This window comes from Oryzias latipes, chromosome 21, assembly GCF_002234675.1.
Source record: "Oryzias latipes chromosome 21, ASM223467v1".
Lineage (NCBI taxonomy): Eukaryota > Metazoa > Chordata > Actinopteri > Beloniformes > Adrianichthyidae > Oryzias > Oryzias latipes.
Window position 1 is genome coordinate 20131370 of NC_019879.2, and position 18120 is coordinate 20149489.

The window sequence follows — 18120 nt, forward strand, 5'->3', positions numbered from 1 at the left end:
AAATATATAGGCGCTTGTAGCAAAGACCTCATTAACTTCTGCAACCTCCTCCCCTCCACAAGAACACATGCATGGCTGATCCGGCATCAAATATTTACCAACCTGGTGAGTTGAAGATGCCTGTAGTTTTGCCCTGAGGTCCTTCAACCATGCTTTGCCATGGAGACACTCTTCAATTTCAATGAGGTATGAATCTTATTTAACCTGGCAGGAACAGACCACTCATCAGTTGTTGTCATAATGCTGTTTGTGAGATGGGGTGTCACATTGGGGGACCAGAGGGTAGCATTCTATCCAAATGCTCACAATATAAATCAATGGGGTCGCCGTTTCCACGCTCAGCCCACATATCAATCAATCAATCCACTGACTGCTATCAAAGCCGTTGGCATGGATTTTGTGAGCCTGCTGCCTTTACTTATTAATCATATTTTGTAAAACCGGGAATATGACACCCTGAAAATCTCAACTCTGACTAACAGCATCTCCTGGTATGGAGTAAAACCCCACTGCCACAATGGTGGGTGCACTTACAGGGGCTGCTGAGTGAAGCCTCCTCAATGAGACTGAACACTTGCACAATAATTTATCTTTTCCGTGTGAAATATTGCCACAGGTCAGCAAGACAGCAGACGTTTGTAGACTTTTTGGAACTAAATAATTTCTTTCTTTCCTCTCAATATAATCCTGTTGTAAAAAGTGGAATATTTAAAATGAATCACTATAATTACTCGTGTTTTCCTGCAGATTTTTTTGCCCTGTATTGTACAGACTTTTTCCCCTAAATGACCAAGTACTGGTGGATGCTGGGTCACATGGCAAGAAGATACATGAAGACATGCAGCTCTCCAGCACCTGCTTGGCCCACATTACTCAACTCATGTCTGAGCTCAGGATCAGGTAGCTATGTCATAATGCATAATAATGAATCATATTTAATTTCCTCCATTTGATTATGTATAAGGGCTGCTCAACGGTGGTTAGCGCTTTGCCCTCACAGTGAGAAGGCCTTGGTTCGAATCCCGACTGGGTCTTTTCCATGAAGTGTTTGCATGTTCTCCCTGCACATGCGTAGGTTTTCTCCAGACACTCCAGCTTCCTCCCACAGCCCAAAAACATGCTTCATAATCAAATATTTTAAATTTTCCCTTGGCTGTGAATGCGTGTGACAGACTGGAGACCTGTCCATCATGTACCCCACGTTTGCCCAACAGTACCTGGGACAGGCTCCAGCAACCCCATGACCCCAAAATGGATTCAGTGGGTTTAGAGGATAAGTAGGTGTTTATGTATAACACGTTTATTTGAGATAAAACTGTTTGGTCATTAAAATATTTTAAATAGTTGTTCTTTTTTCGTCTTTGAAAAGGGCTGGGTTTGAATGCCACTGAATTAATTTAATTTAATTTTAATTCAGAAGTTACCATTCAGATTTTCCATTTGATTAAGCTTTTATACGTCAAATTTTTTATCCAAAATCTTCTTTTTTTTAAATATTAAAGCATACTTTACATGGCTGGTGAACTAAACTGAACTAAGGTAGAACAGTCACTGGTGATTTCTGAATTCTTACATTTAAAAACAATTTGAAAGGAGGTTTTGCCTGAAAAATTACAAGAAATATTTTAATGGAAAATTTCTCGGTGAATTTAATGATATTGATTTTCTAAGTAAAGACCGATTAATTGATTTTACAAACCCAGCTCAATGTGTGAATACTTCGTGTGTTTACATTAGATGTGTACTTGATGTTTGTCTTTTTTAGGCAGTTTTTGGCTTCATTCAAACAAATCTCTTTTGACAAGTTTAACATTTCTCAGAGCTCAACGTTTGGAGTACATATTCACTTTTTTACACTTGATTTGATGATCACCTGTTCTGTCCGCCATCCCTGACCTCTTCACTTCAAGTCATTTGGGGTTTGGTTCTGGGTAAAACTAAAAGGTGTCCCCATGACTTCCTCCTAGGCAGTTAAAAAAAATAAAAAATACTTGAGACAGGGCAGAACAGCGATGTCTGCAAGTTTGTAGACAAATGAGGCAAATAGTCCTGTCAAATCTGTTGCACCAAGATGGCCTTCCTGTGCATTTTCCCAAAGTGTCAAGCTCACTTGTCTTGCATATTTGACCATTTTAACAATGGTTTATTATAGTCGAAACATTTTTTCTTATAGCTTCAAATGGGTCTGATACATGCCAAAGGGTGATGTAACCACACATTCTCTCCATCTGCACATGCACTCTATAGAAAATGAGTAAAATTGCACAACATCCGCAAAAGATCAGACTCCAGAAACACTGGATTACTCAATGAAATGTTAAAAATAGTTGCCATGACAGTTGAAAATACGTTTTTTTAACAGAGATGTTTCTGTCTATTCCACTCATGGTTGGCTGTTCTGTTATTGGTAATGTAAGGTTTTGATTTAAAGTAACAGAGGTTACCTTTAATTTAACACTACTTGATCCCAGAGAAATGCAAAACCGAATATCTATATTGCAGAGCAGGGACGAGTGATATATTACACAAATCTGATTTTGAACCAGATGCTACAAAAAGACACACATACAGCCACAGATAGCCTCACCGGTGAGGGCAGAAATACTGCCCTCTATCAGCTTTGCTCACTTTTCTGAACGTGCGGGAGCAGAACCACTGTAGCAGACGCACACTGAGAGCAAAGCATAAGCATGCATGTAACGGTTTGCACTCGGAAGTCCTTTCCGTGTCTTTCCTTTCCGTCAGAGACAGAAGAAGCACAATGGTCAGACTGTGCTCCAGCTTGCGTTGGAGCCTCAGCTATGCGTAGATGACTTGTTCTGTTCTTGGTGATGGGGTTCCCAGCTTCCGCTGAATACATATGGAAAAGGATGGAAATGACGGCTGCGATTCCTGAATAGAAGGCATTGCAAAGGATGGAAAGCCCTTCACCACTTTACTCCTGTTATAATTCAGACAAGAAAAAGAGCACAATTTTGTTTTTCCTTAAGGAACCTTGCTAGATCCTGCTTTTCACTTGTCATATAAAATCAGCACTCTGACCGCTGCAGTGCTCATAAGGAGAGCCAGTGGCACATAGCTGGGCACTGGTGTTAGAACCGCAGCGGGGACCAGTGGACTGCCTCCTATCTCTAACAAATGGATGGGTTTTACAGGACTGAAAAATGGACAGAAAACTCAGTTCTTTTCTTATTTTCCCTACTTTTTACAACAACAACAATAACAAACATAAAACAGGTGTAATTTAAAAAAAAAAATCCTTCATCATTCAAGGTCTGTATCTTCAACTCTGGAAACCACTAAAAGTGGTTCCCATGGCAACGTGGAGAATCTAACCTGAAACAGTTGGAGCTGAATAAAGCATGACCTGTAAACACACATGGACACGCGCATTTACGACGCACAAAGGCACCGCTCCACTCCCACATCAGAACGCTGTAAATGTCAGAAGACAGCAATTTTGACATCTTTCGTCATTCGCTACTCTCTTCGAGAGCTGACAGCAAAAACACTGATATCCACAGTTTCCCCCAAAAGAACAGGGAACAGTAAATTAGGCAAAAGAGTACAAAAGCAAAGTAATTTCTCCGCTGGACTGCAAATGATGTACATTTCACAATACAAATTTTACATTTGTGAGTTTAAATATTGTTTCAGAAAAATGTCCACTCAAGTTTAGGATATAAACATCATTTTTTAATGATGTGTTTGTATGATGGCTCAGATATTTTAGCTTCATAATATAGACCAAAAAAAAAACCCAGAGCCAAACACCTTAACCTCTTTTGACAAGTTTAAACACTTAAAACATTTTCTTCAACATTCCATTATTTCTCTAAAGACAAAACATTGATCTGATTCTGAACAACACTAGACGTATTTTGCTAAATTAACCCATAGCGTCAAGCCTGCTGTCTTTCTCCTTCTGAACCACAATGACTATGCCAAGCACCAATACTCAAAGACTTCCTGTCTTGTTTTTCTTGGCTCTTGTGTTTTCCTACCTTTTCCAAGTCCTCCTGTGATTAGTACTGACAGTAATACTTTATACATTAGTGATGCAATGTCAGCACTACTTTCCATCACAGCACATTGCAAAGGCTTGATGCACTGAACCAGTCACTTTTCTAATTTTATTTCTATCATAAAATTAAGGCGGTTAAACAGCACTGGATTATTCTTGCTGGGCGAAAAATGAATACCAAAAAACATGTGGGAATCCCTGAAAAGGCCTAGGTCTAGAAAAGTCTAGATTTGATTGATTTGATTCTTGCATCTGTGTGTGGCATGTTATTTAACCTTATTTTACACTTTTTAAATCGCTTTCATCTGCCTTTTATTCGTCTTAGCCAGACATTCTTTTAATATATTTTCCTATAGTATTTTTCCCATAAGGGGTTAGTAACAGTTTCAGACTTAGTTTCAACCACATCCTCTAACAGTTTAAAAAAATCAATCCACAGTATTAATAAGCTTGTTGCCTGTCGCTTCCGTATTCGATTCGCGGAGGAATCAGACCCTGATCCTGTGGTTCCAATTCTGGCCTCAAAAAGAAAAAAAACATCAAGTGAGGGTTGGCCCACAGCCGCGGTTTGGAGCACTTCAGCCACTGGTTCGCTCCATGTCAAACCCTGATTGGCTCCTCGAGACCTTTCACCTGTTCAAATCCCATCAGAGGTTTTAGGTTGTACCAGCGTTGCAGTTTTATATGGTGATGATATGAGGCAAGGACAAGGCTTGTCTGGCTGAGAAATGCCACCTGCTCTGCTCCTCAGCTGCCCAGTCCCCTCTTTGGAAACCACACCCTGGAAGATCCAGTAAACTTAAAGCAATAAACTTGATATCCAGCATGAGTCTTTGCTTCTCCTTTTTTTTTCCATGATTAAAAAATCCTGTTGACTTTTCTTTCTTTGTCCAATACCCAAAAACACAGAAGACATAGAATAAGCAAAAAACAAAAAAAAACAGCTGCTGTTAAACCTTTAAATCTCCCAATTGTAAATTCAAACTCATTTCCATCCAACACATTTAAGATTTCAGCAATTCCTCCGCCTGGCAGCACCTTTACACACCTGTTCCAAACAATGCTGATCTTTATAGCTGGGATAACACATGTTTTTGTGCTGAATACCTTGCAGACAACTGTGCCACTGAGAGCACTGCAGATACAACTTTCCAGGGATGATAAGAGGAGAGCCGGAATACAACTTTTTCTGCCCGTCTCTACAAGCAGGGGCTGACCTCAGCGAGACAGACAATATATCACCAGGGGCAAATTCTCCCAGCTGGCAGCTCTTGCAAAAAAAATGGCTAAGTAAAAGGAGGATTTACGACTCATCTCCCGATCAATGACACTTTATTTTGATCCCAGCATAAACCGGCTCTCCATTCATGTAATCATTAGACGGTGAGAGATTCTGGAGTTTATAAAAACTCAAAAATAAAAGCAGAACCTTCCCTCCTCCGTTACTGCCTGCATCTGGCGCTGAGGCATTTTCCAGGTGAAAACTACACAGGTGGTAAACAGTCCTTCACTTGTATTTGTAGTCCACTTAGTCAGACATAAACTCGTCAAGTTAGTCCTCCTCCCTGCAGCCACACCTTCCACACACACCTCCTCCAGGGAATCGTCCGGCCAAACATTTAAGCCAGTTTGAAAAGGGTGTAGTTCCACTGCAGCATATTTAGTCATGCAAGCGGCTGGAGTGTGACTGTTGAATGTGAATAATACCCTCATGAGCAATGTGCTTCTGATGCTTTTGTGATATACATACAAGCACTGAAATAAAATAAAAAACAAGTGTTTTAGTTCTCTGAGACTTTAAAAGCGATGTTTTTACATACAATGAATTGATAATTCTCTTGCATCTGATCTCAACTGCTCCCTTAAGCTATGTACTCTGTTGCAACAGCAAGACTGCGATCTCTTCAGGGGAGAAACTCTGCTTTCAAGAAAAAGTAAATAATTACTTTACAAATTCAGCGGAGAATCGGTGGAATTTAAATGGAGCAGCCTGGGAACGATGGAAACAGAAGCCTTCGGCTCATCCACAACAACAACAACAAAAAAAGTTTTTTTTTGGCTGTTTTTTTCAGGAACAAATAAAAATTTCAAGACAAAAATAAATAAATAATCATTAGAGATGCTTGAAGGCATTTGCTCCACAATGCAGACCACTTCCTGGTGGACAGGTAAGCGGAGGCAGTGTGAGGGTTTCAACAGACACGGTTTCTGCTGTCAGCCCGGACAAACCCAGAACCTGAACCGGAGAGCCTCCCTCGATCGACTGGGCGGTATTAATGGATTCAAAAGTGGATCAACTGTTGACTATCGTGTTTCTCTGTTTTGACTCAGTGTGCAAAACAGCATGGACACACACATCTGCATGGGCAACCCTGTGGTGCAATGCAGATGTTTACAGAGCTTTATCAATTTAGAGGAAGAAAATAAAGGGGAAGGAAATGTAATTTTTACTAGTTTGGTTCAAATCAGCATTGATGTTTTTAGAAAAAAGAAGCTTTAAATTACTTTTTTCTCAAATGAATAATCTGAAATGTTTCACTTTATTTCAATATGAGATTTAATTTGCCTCAGAGAAAAATAAAAAAAAAACTACCAACTGTTGACCAGTTAAACCACGGGAGCCGTTCATGTCTTTATCTCTATTGTTTTTAATATTAAAAACACAGCACGCTCAGAGATGGATGGTTTTGGATGCTGGTTTACTTATAGAAAAAATTATTTTGATATTTTAAAAACCAAAAATTTTATCATGTGTGATAATCTAACAGTTTTCTCTAATAATTTACTAAATCAAAACATAGGACTTTATTTTGCCTAAAGTATTTAAAAATGTATCTATTTCTAATAACATAAAACAATTTTGTGATCATTTATTAAATAAATAATTGTTTGTATCCCCAAAACTTGCTATTAAATATAAAGTTGATAGTATCGTATCAGCACAACAAAAGCATATAAAACAAAATAAAGTGTGATTATCAGCTAACACACAGCTGCCATTATACTAAAACATATTATATATTTTAAAATAATTTATAGTTTTTTTTTTATTTGACAAAAGAGGTTCAATGAAACAGCTTTTAAATCATTTTTAAATAAAAAAAATCTATTTTAACATTTACAACGTTTTACAAGGATTTTCTTATAAGAAAAAACTCTAAACTAATTGAATGTATAAAACTAATTAACAATAAATATAAAAAGAAATCAACAAAAATAGAAAGAGCCTCACAAAGAAATTGAAACCAAGTCAACAAACGTCTCACGTTTCAAAGGCCTTATCCCCCTAAGAAAACGGCTCTTCTCACAAAATGTCACCAAAAAGGGAGAACTCAAGTCTAAATGATTATATCCTAAAACAATTTTTTTTAAATGATTTTATTTTTGTCTTTAAATACTTATACATGCACAGGAAATAGATTAGTAGAGTGTAAACATACAATTAAAACTGCAAGATGTGAAACATCAACCACCTCACAGGCCTTAAAATGACTCCAAAAGCTTCCACAGCTTTCTAAATAATAAAATAAATATTCTGAAGATTAGTTTGTCTCGATTGCTCTGCTTAACAATTCCAAATCAAACTGTTTCTTATATAATCAAAAATTTTGAATATTTGAGAAAAATTAAAGATGTTGCGTTCTTAAAAAACGTCATTTTATACCAAATATTCAAGAATGAATTGTTTCAAGTGTTTGCACTGTATTAACTTACATTAAATAACATAAAATTGTATTTTTTAAAGGGTTGAATTATGAATGCAAGTCTTTAAATAAGAAATATTTGGGTTTTTTGCCATAGCCTCTATAAATATGGGAAGATTTCGTTTTTAAATTTCCAACAAGGCAAAGCATTACGCCTTTAAAAAAAAGTAACTAAACAAACGCCAGACATTGCCCTGCAAACAAGCTAAAATAACCGCCCGCTTCTCTTCAGACTCCCCCGACATAGTGAGGATTTTACGATTATTATTTTTTTCTTGAAGGCCTTCAGCTGGGCTGCAGCACACAGTCACATGTATGGATGAATAGATTTCCGCCTATAGGCGTGCAGCGCGCGGGGCCATGATGGCAGCCATTATGAGGCTCTCCAGCATGTCCAGGAAAGTGGCGCAAGCTTTGACACCATGTTGCGCCTTGAAGCTTACAAAACGCCCTCAGATGGAGCCGTACAGCAGGGTTGGTGGGTGGGGGGTTGACAGCTCGATTCACTATAGGTTCTTTTACTGGGATTCATGGCGGAAACGGGGTGTGTAATGCAGGAGTAGTTGCACCAAAAAGGGGAGGACCATGCAGCGAGAACATAAAGTAGAAGTCACGTGTTCTCTCGCGAGGGGGCTTGGATATTTACCTCTTTGTCACGCTACGTGGGTTTTCTTGAAACTAAAACTGTTTTGGGCCGTTTTCATTAATCTCACGTGGGGTTTTTTCATGCGTCCGCCCAACAGGAGGGAATTGTCGAGCCTACAGGTGTCCTGGCTGTGGTCTAAACGGGATTTGCTCACAGACTCTCACATATGTATTTTAATTCCTGTGTGAATGCAGCTCCTAATGAAACATCTGATTATGCAAGAAAAAAACAACGTGGACGGAAACGTTTCCGTCTTTTAGGATTGTTATGTCTTTTTTGGGCTCACATGCAGTTTTTTTTTTTATTTATTTAAAACACTCATACATGTGTACATGGAAAGCATTTTTTGAGACAGGCCTGCAGATCAGGCGATATGGCAGAAGCCATGTGTTTCACGGATGTAGACTTTAACCGCTCCTTTAAATCGTTCCCTCCTTTTTTTTTGTTTCGCCACCACAAAACAACTTTTCTGTGCCACGCAACCAAACAACAAGCAGGAGGAAACGGCGAAAAACGCGATAAAAACGGCCAAACGTGCTTGCTATATTTCTCAGCGGAAGCCTACAGGTCACACACAGTCTGCCATGGGGCACCACACAGTATAGGCATATGCTAGACTAGAGTGCGTGTTTGTAAGCTCGTGGGCCTACCTTAGTCGTTTTGGAACAGAGTAGTCTACTTCTATCACCTTTCCGTGTAATTCGACTTTACCTGTAGGGGCAAAAAAACAAACAAGTGTTATGTGTGTCTGAGAAGAGCAAACAATGCGCGCGGGTAGGCCCGAACTCTTTGAATCACTTCAAGTAGGTGCGTCCTCATTCAAACAGTGGGGGGAAAGAGTGCAGCGCACGAGCGCGTTGCGTGCGCGGCGGAGGTGAATGCACAGAAGATTACTTCAACACAACCACGGCGTGGCATTTTGTGGGTGACAATTGGTGTTATTAGCACCCAAAAATGCTGCATGATGAGCTTATTTAGTGTTGGGGTGGGGGGGGGGGGGAATGGGCAGCCATGCTTTCCACTCCCACTCTACATTGAAGGGATATTTTTTTCGGCTCTCCGTAAAGAATGCAACATCAAAGAGGAGACTCTTTGAAAGACTTGTAATCTTTCTTCATTGATGTCTGTAATTCTCCACGTTGAAGCGGGTTGAGAATCTGAAGCGCGAGCCCTCTTTTTTTTATGATGAGTGGCCTGGCGCAGCACGGAATTAGCGTCTCACCTCGTCCCCCCTCCAGCTACCTGTTTATGAGCTCTTTCCTCCGGACCCCCGTGACCCACCTCCAAGACACCTCGTAAAAACATAGCCGGACATCGGCGGAACACGGTTCCGACAAGTTCTCGGCGCTCGCTTCGCTCTGCTCTCTTTAATAAAATCAAGATAAAAAATAAGTGAAAAATAATTGTGCCTACCCGACCCATCAGACCATCCCATACATTCCTGCGGGTGATTGCAAAGTAGCGCCCCGCACTATCGGAATCTCCAAAAAATATATAAATAAACGTTAGTGTGCCCGTGAATTGCACTATGACGGTCCGGGTTTTCTTCAATCACTAAAACCAATCGAGTCCTGCGATCGATCATTTATCCTATTTCTGCCGGAGCGTGCATGACTGAGCGTTCACTTCGACTCCGGCGGCACACGATCGCAAAACCCCGTCCCGAGATAATCAATGAACATTTTTTCTTTCTCATTTCTGAGCCCCCCTATAGCCGTGGCTTTCTTGCAGCCCCGGGAACATTCCCCGTCACCGGCGACAGCATCACTTATCAAACACTTACCGGAGAGGTTCTCTATAGCCTTTATGGCCGAGTTCTGATCGGGGAAGTCCACAAAAGCATAGCCGGATTTCAGGAGGACCTGCTCGGCCACAGGCAGCTGCTTCTCCTCGAAGAGCTGCTGTAAGTCCTCGACAGTGACCGAAGGACTTAAATTGCCAACATATAGTTTGTTCATGATCTGAAAGGAAAATCTCCAAATGCTGTCAGATCTCAGAGAGAGACAGCGGTGGCGTGGAGTAGGGAAAAAAAGAAATTAAATAAAACAAAATAGAAAAAAAAAATACTGGAATTAGAAGAAAAATCAGTAATCACCCCCCTGGTTATTACTAAGCTAAAACCTAAGCGACCCCCCAGCACCAACTCTGGCCCTGGTCAAACTCTTTCAACAGGGACTGGGGGGGGGAGAGGGAAAAAAGTGTCGTTACGACGCTACTCCGGAGCCAACAAGCGCCGCCTCTAAACAAAATCTCCCTTTAAAAAAAAAAAAAAAAAATTAAGACAAAATGTTTCGAGGCGCACGCGGGAGCGCCGCGCATCCAACCAGGGGAGGGCGGCAGGGGAAGGGTGGGGGAGCTAGGGGTTAAATGGTGGCTGGGTGCAGCGTGGAGGCAAAGCGGGGGGATTTCGTCAAATGATAAGGAGGACCGTACCTCCATGGGTTCCCACTCCATTGGTGGGAGGGGGGGTAAATAAGCTACTATGCGCAAAAACAAAAAAGGTGGGCGTGTCCAACTGTATTTTTTATTTTCCTTTATAAAAAAGAAACAATTATACATAAGTTGCAATTAACACTTAAAACTACATTTTCTTCATCTTGATTAAACCAATACAGAAAGTGAAACCACGTGACTTCCCCATCACTTTTGGTTTAGAAGAAATCACCTTTAGAAAAAAAATGGTAATCAGCAAATATTGTCATAGCAGGTGGCAAATAGTGACCCCTTTTCTACAATAGACACCTCCACACCCCCAACTAGCTACACCCGTCTATTATTGGTGCGCAAATAGGTGTGTTTTTGTCCAAACAAAAACTGGCTCAGCGCTTGGTTGCAGTGCCCGCTCGTGGATGCGTGGTCTTCTACCTACACTGGGGGGGGGGGGGGGGGGGTGTTCTTGCATGTGACTCCCCAGATTTGGAGCATTACTGCCACCCTACTGCTGTGCACTGAGTGCCAGCAGGAGCAGCAGCAGCCGCTCCTTCTCGCCTTGTTTACAAAGTCAATGAGCGAACAAGAGGGAGGTCCAACCTGGAGCTTATTTACAAAACAGAGCTGTAGTGACTTTTCTGTTGGCAGGTAACTGTGGGATTTTCCCCCACATGGATAATAAATAAGATAAATGGGAGTCGAAGATTAGGTTAAAGTGGGTCTAAAGTGATTGATTTCTTTATTTTTTTGGTGATATTATAGGAGTCATATGCTGACGAACCACGCAAAAAAAAAAATCTGTGTCACCGTGGAATTAAAGTACAGAAATGTGCGTTTTGAAGAACCTAGAAGCAGCATGCATTGCATGTAAGCTTGTGGTGGATCATGGAAAAAATAGGCGGTTTCCAAGGTGTGGTCAACTGCATGACAAGCACTTTGTCAATTCATGTCATTTGTGGAAGTTCTGCTTTCATGCAATGGATTAAAAAAAATCTTTAAACGTCAGTAATTTTATGTACTTAAAAGTTACTTTCATTATTTAACATTATATACACACACAATGGCCAGTTTCTGCTTTCCCCAAAAACTCAAATAAATATCAATTATAATTTACAGGGTAAAATGATAACATTCTGCCATAATGATTTAGAAACTACATATAAAGACATTTGATCCTAATGAAGAATAAAATTAAGCAGTTATTTAAAAGGCACCATTCAGATCTTTGTAGAACATAAAATAAAATCACATACTAACATGTATTTAATGGTAAAGTATCAAAATCCATTTCTCTTTCATCTCAGTCGTTTTGAGGGAAATCCGGATCTACAAACACCAACTGTTGTACATTGACATACATGACTTGATTATAGTTTCTCTGGCTTACTTATTGGAGTCCTATGACCTCTAAGCAAGGGCACAATGTGTTCTCTGCTGCTCCTCCCACAGACTTCTCCAGAGCTTCTCTGTGGCCAGCAGGGGTAGATGTTGGACTTGAATCTTCAGGATGCAACCCAATCTTCATGATGAGGCTACATTTGCTTAGAGGTGACATATGGATTTAACTTATTTATAAAATGCTCCCTGGAGTTTTACATTGAAATACCATACCATACCATACCATACCTACATACATTTAAAGTTTTGGATTAATTAACCAAAGTTTGTAAGATCATTGGTTATCTTAGTTAGTTAGTTAGTTGGTTACCTACAGATCACGTAAAAGAGCTACAAAAGAGACACAGTTGGAAAAAAAGTATTGTCTTTAATCTCTTTAGGGATCATTTTGTCCACTGAGTTTTTATACAACAAAAACATTTACATCAATGGAACTTGTCTATACAATTAAAACCATGGTGACTCTTGCACAAATCACATCAGATTTTTTCTAATAAACACATTCATATGGAAGCTGAAGAGTGGTTCTCCTAAAAGGATAGTTACATGAGTTCCTATTAAAGATGTGGCATAAGGATTTCCATATGTGCCTTACAGGCAAGAGAACCAATGTTGGATGCTGGAGGCCATCTTTAAAGTACCACAACTCCTGTTACTAAAGTCTGAACTGCACCTAAGACTTGGGGCTTGCCTGGGACTGCCCTGAACTCAGATGTTTAATTACAACGCATATTTAGCCACATTGATAAAAACTAGCCGATAAAGGTAGATGGAGACAAGGAATTGCTGTCCTGCAAGGTAAAACTACTCTTTGATTTAGAGAGAAAGACATAACTAACTGATTCAAATGTTGGTTAACCGGTGACAATACTGAAAGTATAGAACACACAGTCTTGAATAGATCTTTTATGTGACAAGAAAAGCCTTTTTTTGTTGTCCTTTTTCCTCTTAAACTTTTAGCACACTCAGCAGGTGTCTGTTCTTGAGCTACCAAACAAAATATACATGCTCAACAAATTATTTATATATATAAAAAAGGAAAACCATCCCTTAAAGCAATAAAATAAAAACCAAAACAAAAAACTGCAATATCAACATATTTCACTCACAAAAATTAGTTTTTGTCCAAGACATGAGATCAATTACTTCCCAGAAAGCATTAATATCGACCTGTGAAAGAAAAACTGTCATCAGATAAATGCTGTCAAATTACACATTAATAAACACACAAAACGGCATAACATAAATATGACTCACGGGGAGAATAGGAGCGCGACCTTGATCTAGACCTGTAGGCTCCTCTGTAGTATGGTGATGGAGATCGTCGCCTAGCACAGGATAATTATCAATTTTTTATTCCCGCAAACATTGAGAAAGGAAAAAGAAAAAAAAAACAAAGCAAAATAAATGAAAAAAACAAACTTTTCTAAATGTGCATTTAACAGAAATTTAGCTCCAAGCTGACCTGTAAGATCTATAGCCATCTCTGTCGTCATAGCGATCGTAGCCTCGGTCATAGCCACGATCGTATCCACGATCATTGTCTCGCGAGTGCCGTCGAGGACCACCAGGACCTCCTCCTCCTCCTCCTCCACTGCACACAAAGTTCCACACTTTACCAAATTAAGGGATACATTATAAAGATTCTGCATTACAGTAAGCAGAATAAAACTGTGGAATGAATTACATTAAAACAATGTCCAAACATTTGTCAATTAAAAATGAATACAAAGAAATGATTTTCAATCTTTACATCAAATCCCTCAATGGATAATAGTCTTATGGCAATATTCCCTATTGATGTCTGAGCCCCATAATTGTAATAAAGGCCTAGGTATTTAGTTATTTATTCATCATGATTATTATGATGTGATAATGACACACTAATGATAATGATAATATCAATATATTGTGTGGATTTTTTGTTGCCGTTCTGTATTTTTTGTTGTATAATTGAATCAGTATAAGGGAGTATACCTAAATTAGCTTTAGCATCTATCCCCCTTTAAACATGTTTATCTTTCTGTCAAATAGACTCTTGACTGACTTTAGTAACCAGCGAGTGTATGCATTTATCTTTTGTTGTTTGAATATGTTTGAAGTGAATACAATAACTAAACTAACCAAACAAAACAAATACTATTTAAATACAGTAACATTAGGAAAATTATCTTTAAAAATACGGATTTATAGATTTTTTTTTTTTTTACAATTTTGTAAAAGAACAATTAAACTAGTTTGTGTCATATCCTTTTGGCAAACTTACCACCAAAATAATTTATTGCGAGAATAAAAAAAAAAAAAAAAAAAACTTTTCAAAAACCCTACACATTAGTTTATAATTTGAACACATCCAGTCATTCCAATGTGACTTACTAAGTAGGTCGTCCCATATAGATTCCAGGCGTTGGGGTATGCGGTCTTTTGGTGATGGAGAAATCTACCCTGATCCTACGACCGTCCAGCTCCATGCCGTTGGCTTTCTCTTTTGCCTGACAATGGCATGGGACATTCGCAATATGAATAAACTCAAAATTTTCTATTTTTACTTTTAATCGAACATTCTAAAGGAGATATTTCAGAGTTTTGAGGATGCATATTCCTTTACCTCTTTAGCATCAGGTGTGTTTTCAAAGTAAACAAATGCAAAACCCCTGGAGCGCCTTGACTGCTGGTCATATACTATAGAGACATCTGCCAGAGGGCCATATTTAGAGAAGACGTCTTTCAGATCCCTCTCTGTAGTGTACAAGCTCAGCCCAAAAACTCCCAGGCAGGCATTTGGGTCAGGATTGGCCTGCAGTTTCAAACATGAAAACTTATAAATGATCGATTTAGGATTTAACAATTAATTAAAAAACAAGTCTGGTGCTTTAAAATTGTATGCAAACTAATAGTAAAAAATGAAAAAACCTAAAGAGGTATGTATGTAAAAGCGTTGGAATCTGAGATGTACATGCATAGATACACAATGGAAGGAAGCGCACATACACGGTTGCCAATGTGTCTGCGGCGGTTAGACATGGGTGAGCGACTATGGCTCCTTCTCCGACGTTCTCCACTGTAGGACCTGCTGCGAGATCTGCGCCGATATGACTTGGAGCGTGACCGAGAACGGCTATAGTGTTTGCGTGAGCTACGGTGGGAATGCGAACTGGAAAGACAGACAGAAAGGTTCACACGGCTTCTAATCATCGACCAGCAGTTTTTCAACAACTGCAGCTTGAAATGCATCACTTACCTAGATTTTGATCTGGACCGGGACCGAGACCGAGACCAAGACTTGGAACGGGAGTGGTGGGAGCCATCTTTAGAACGGGCGGGTGAGCGAGCCGGCGAGCGGCTCGCCGACTTCCCAGAACCCCGCGGACTCAAGCTCCTGGATGCGGAGCGAGACTCCTGAACCAACCACACACACACCAATACTAGTGTTATTAGACATGTGATGGGGAATGGAAAATGTCAAAATAACTGATATAAATTGATACAGTTTTTAAGCAAAATATAGAAAAAAAAAAAAATTAAATTGTTGCATAGAAATAAAGGTAAAAATTATATAAGCCACAAAGAAAAAAATAATGAATTAAATTTTTTACATCAATATGATAAATGTGCTATAATAGTAAGAGAATAAAAAGTCATTTTTAAAATTCCAGTATTAAAATTAATGTGTGGCACTGTATAGTTAAAAATAAGAACATGCACGGATTTGACAAAAAAAGACCAAAAAAAAATTACTTAGCGCAGTGACCTTATCCAGATTACTTCCTTAACTTCATTTTCTTTAACTTCATTACTTCACATTATTCTTCTTTCTTCAATTTCCTTACATCTTCTCTTCTCCCCTCCACACACATTGCCCATACTTCTTCCCTCCTCATGTTTTAGCATGCACTCAACAATTCAGCTTCACACATCTGAGCTTCACATTTTTGAAAATAAAGTGGACATGAGACGACTTCTGCATTTTCTTCGTCCAACCTTAACCTTAATGGAAGAAAAAGCATGAAGAATATGTATGACTACAATTGAAACGGCAACTTTGAATTTAGAAGAATGTTATGACATAAATCGGGATATTTCAAAAATGTTCAAATTAACGTACAATTCACCTTCAGTGGTTCTACATTTTATCTCCAACTTTTTCCTTTATTTCATTACTATTAATATCACTTTTAATAAAAATCAGTCAAATAAAAACAAATGAATGCACACATTTGATTATGAAACCACTGAATGTGAATAAATCATGTTCATTACCAAATCAAACACTGTGTTTAAAGTTAAGCTTGATTTAGGACAAGCAGAACGACCTCAAGATACTTAAGCCCCTTTTTGTATTAACCTCTGTCAGCAGCATTTAAAAACGTGTAAGCCATACTAAAAAAACAGTGAACTATTGAAAGAAAATGTCCAAAATCACAAAATAAAATCATCTCTGTCCAAAAACAATTACTTAAACAAAAAAAAAAGATTATTTGGGGTGCCCTAAATAGAGAAATGAGCCAAAAAATAAGGACAAGATCCAGGCCCATCAGCACGGAATTTGGCTTTCATTTTGAGCATGCCGTGACTGAGCAGCAGGCTGGATGGGGGTTTCCTTACCGCATGGTGGTTACTAAACAGCGAGCATGGTCTCACCGCTGAAGGAGGTATGATTTTATTAAAACTCCTTGCAGCTCTAATCAATGAAGCCGCAGTTTTACCATGACTTGACTGCGCTGACGAGGAAGTGAATACAAAAGAACTGGGAGACATCTTCAGGTCGTTCGATTTCAACTTCAATTCCTACTTTGACAAGCGATAAATTTCCAACACATGATCGGAAAAAAACTCATAGCGGCAGCCAGTAATTATATACTTGTAAATTAACCCCACTCAGAGAATTGTCTGTTATGTAAATATGCAATATACTATCAAATAAAACACATTTTCAACAAATTATATGACATTTCACAGAAGGAACGTTAATGATCTAGTACATTCTATGAGTTCGGTGCACGATTGTACACGAGCTAACAAAAACAAAGCGCAGCATGGCACCTATTTAGATTTGGACAAAGTTAAAACACCAATTCTGAATTTTGGAACGTTCTACATTTCAGTGGGCAGTCGTGCCCAAATTATAACTAAATTAACGTTCGTGGGGCCTGCGGCCTAGCTATCAATCAGAAGCTAGCGTTAGCTACTAGCTAGCTAAAACTGACGTTTATTGCTAAGCAATTAATAAGATAAACGACTCAAATATAACATGTACATCATTTACAATGAAATTCTCGGGGGGATGAGGTATTCAAGGAAATCGAGAACGTTATTTATAGAGACAAAATAAAGATTAAGATAATACGTTAATTTTGACAGTTCAAACAAAACACAATAATTCAGTTACGTGCAATAAACGTGTTTTTAAAAATTGTCACAAAGTTTATACGTACCCGGCCTTTGCTGTTATCGCTCATTTTTATGAACAATGACTACACCAGACTAGCAGGTGTTTTTTTCTTTTCTTTTTTCACTATTCTAGCCGGCTGGGCTGCGCGCGCAGTGTGCGCAATGATTGTGATGTCATCATAGTTGCTCCTCCTACAAGGTTTTCACATTGGTGAAAAATCTTTTAACATCCTGCCAGCAGGTGGCCTTAAAAACCGGAAGTTATGCTTAAATTCCCAAATCTTTAATTTGTTTTCTTTATTTTTTCTTAATTAAACAGCCAATCTAAAAAAAAGGGTTATTCAAAATGTACTAAATAAATGTAAGTTATTTTTAAATAAACAATAAAAAATATGCTGTTGCTGAATTACTTAAAAGCAGATTTAAAGTTAATGTTGAAACCTAAATTTTTTGTGATCTGAATGAGGAAACTTTGGAACTTTTTTTTTCTCTTGTAAATGTTCCAAGGTTTTCTGGATTAACATTAG

At 38.8% G+C, this 18120-nt stretch overlaps 2 protein-coding genes across 3 annotated transcripts in view; both read right to left on the minus strand.

Annotated features, from left to right (window-relative positions):
* Positions 1–10654, minus strand: part of igf2bp2 (insulin like growth factor 2 mRNA binding protein 2) — a 45178-nt gene extending 34524 nt beyond the window's left edge. Inside the window, exons 1-2 of the mRNA XM_023950670.1 lie at positions 10158–10654; positions 9025–9085 (exon numbers count right to left, since the gene is read on the minus strand). Coding sequence (XP_023806438.1) covers positions 9025–9085; positions 10158–10332 — 236 coding nt within the window. The 5' untranslated portion in view covers positions 10333–10654. The remainder of the gene's footprint in view (positions 1–9024; positions 9086–10157) is intronic.
* A 1895-nt stretch (positions 10655–12549) lies between these two features.
* tra2b (transformer 2 beta homolog (Drosophila)) lies at positions 12550–17739 on the minus strand (the record flags this gene model as incomplete). Of its 2 annotated transcripts, NM_001104957.1 has the most annotated exon segments (8): positions 12550–13372; positions 13460–13530; positions 13668–13796; positions 14579–14694; positions 14811–14999; positions 15194–15356; positions 15444–15601; positions 16033–16197. In NM_001104957.1, coding segments are annotated over 8 exon segments (888 nt in total). In that variant the 3' UTR covers positions 12550–13361.
* Between the last annotated feature and the right edge of the window lie 381 nt (positions 17740–18120).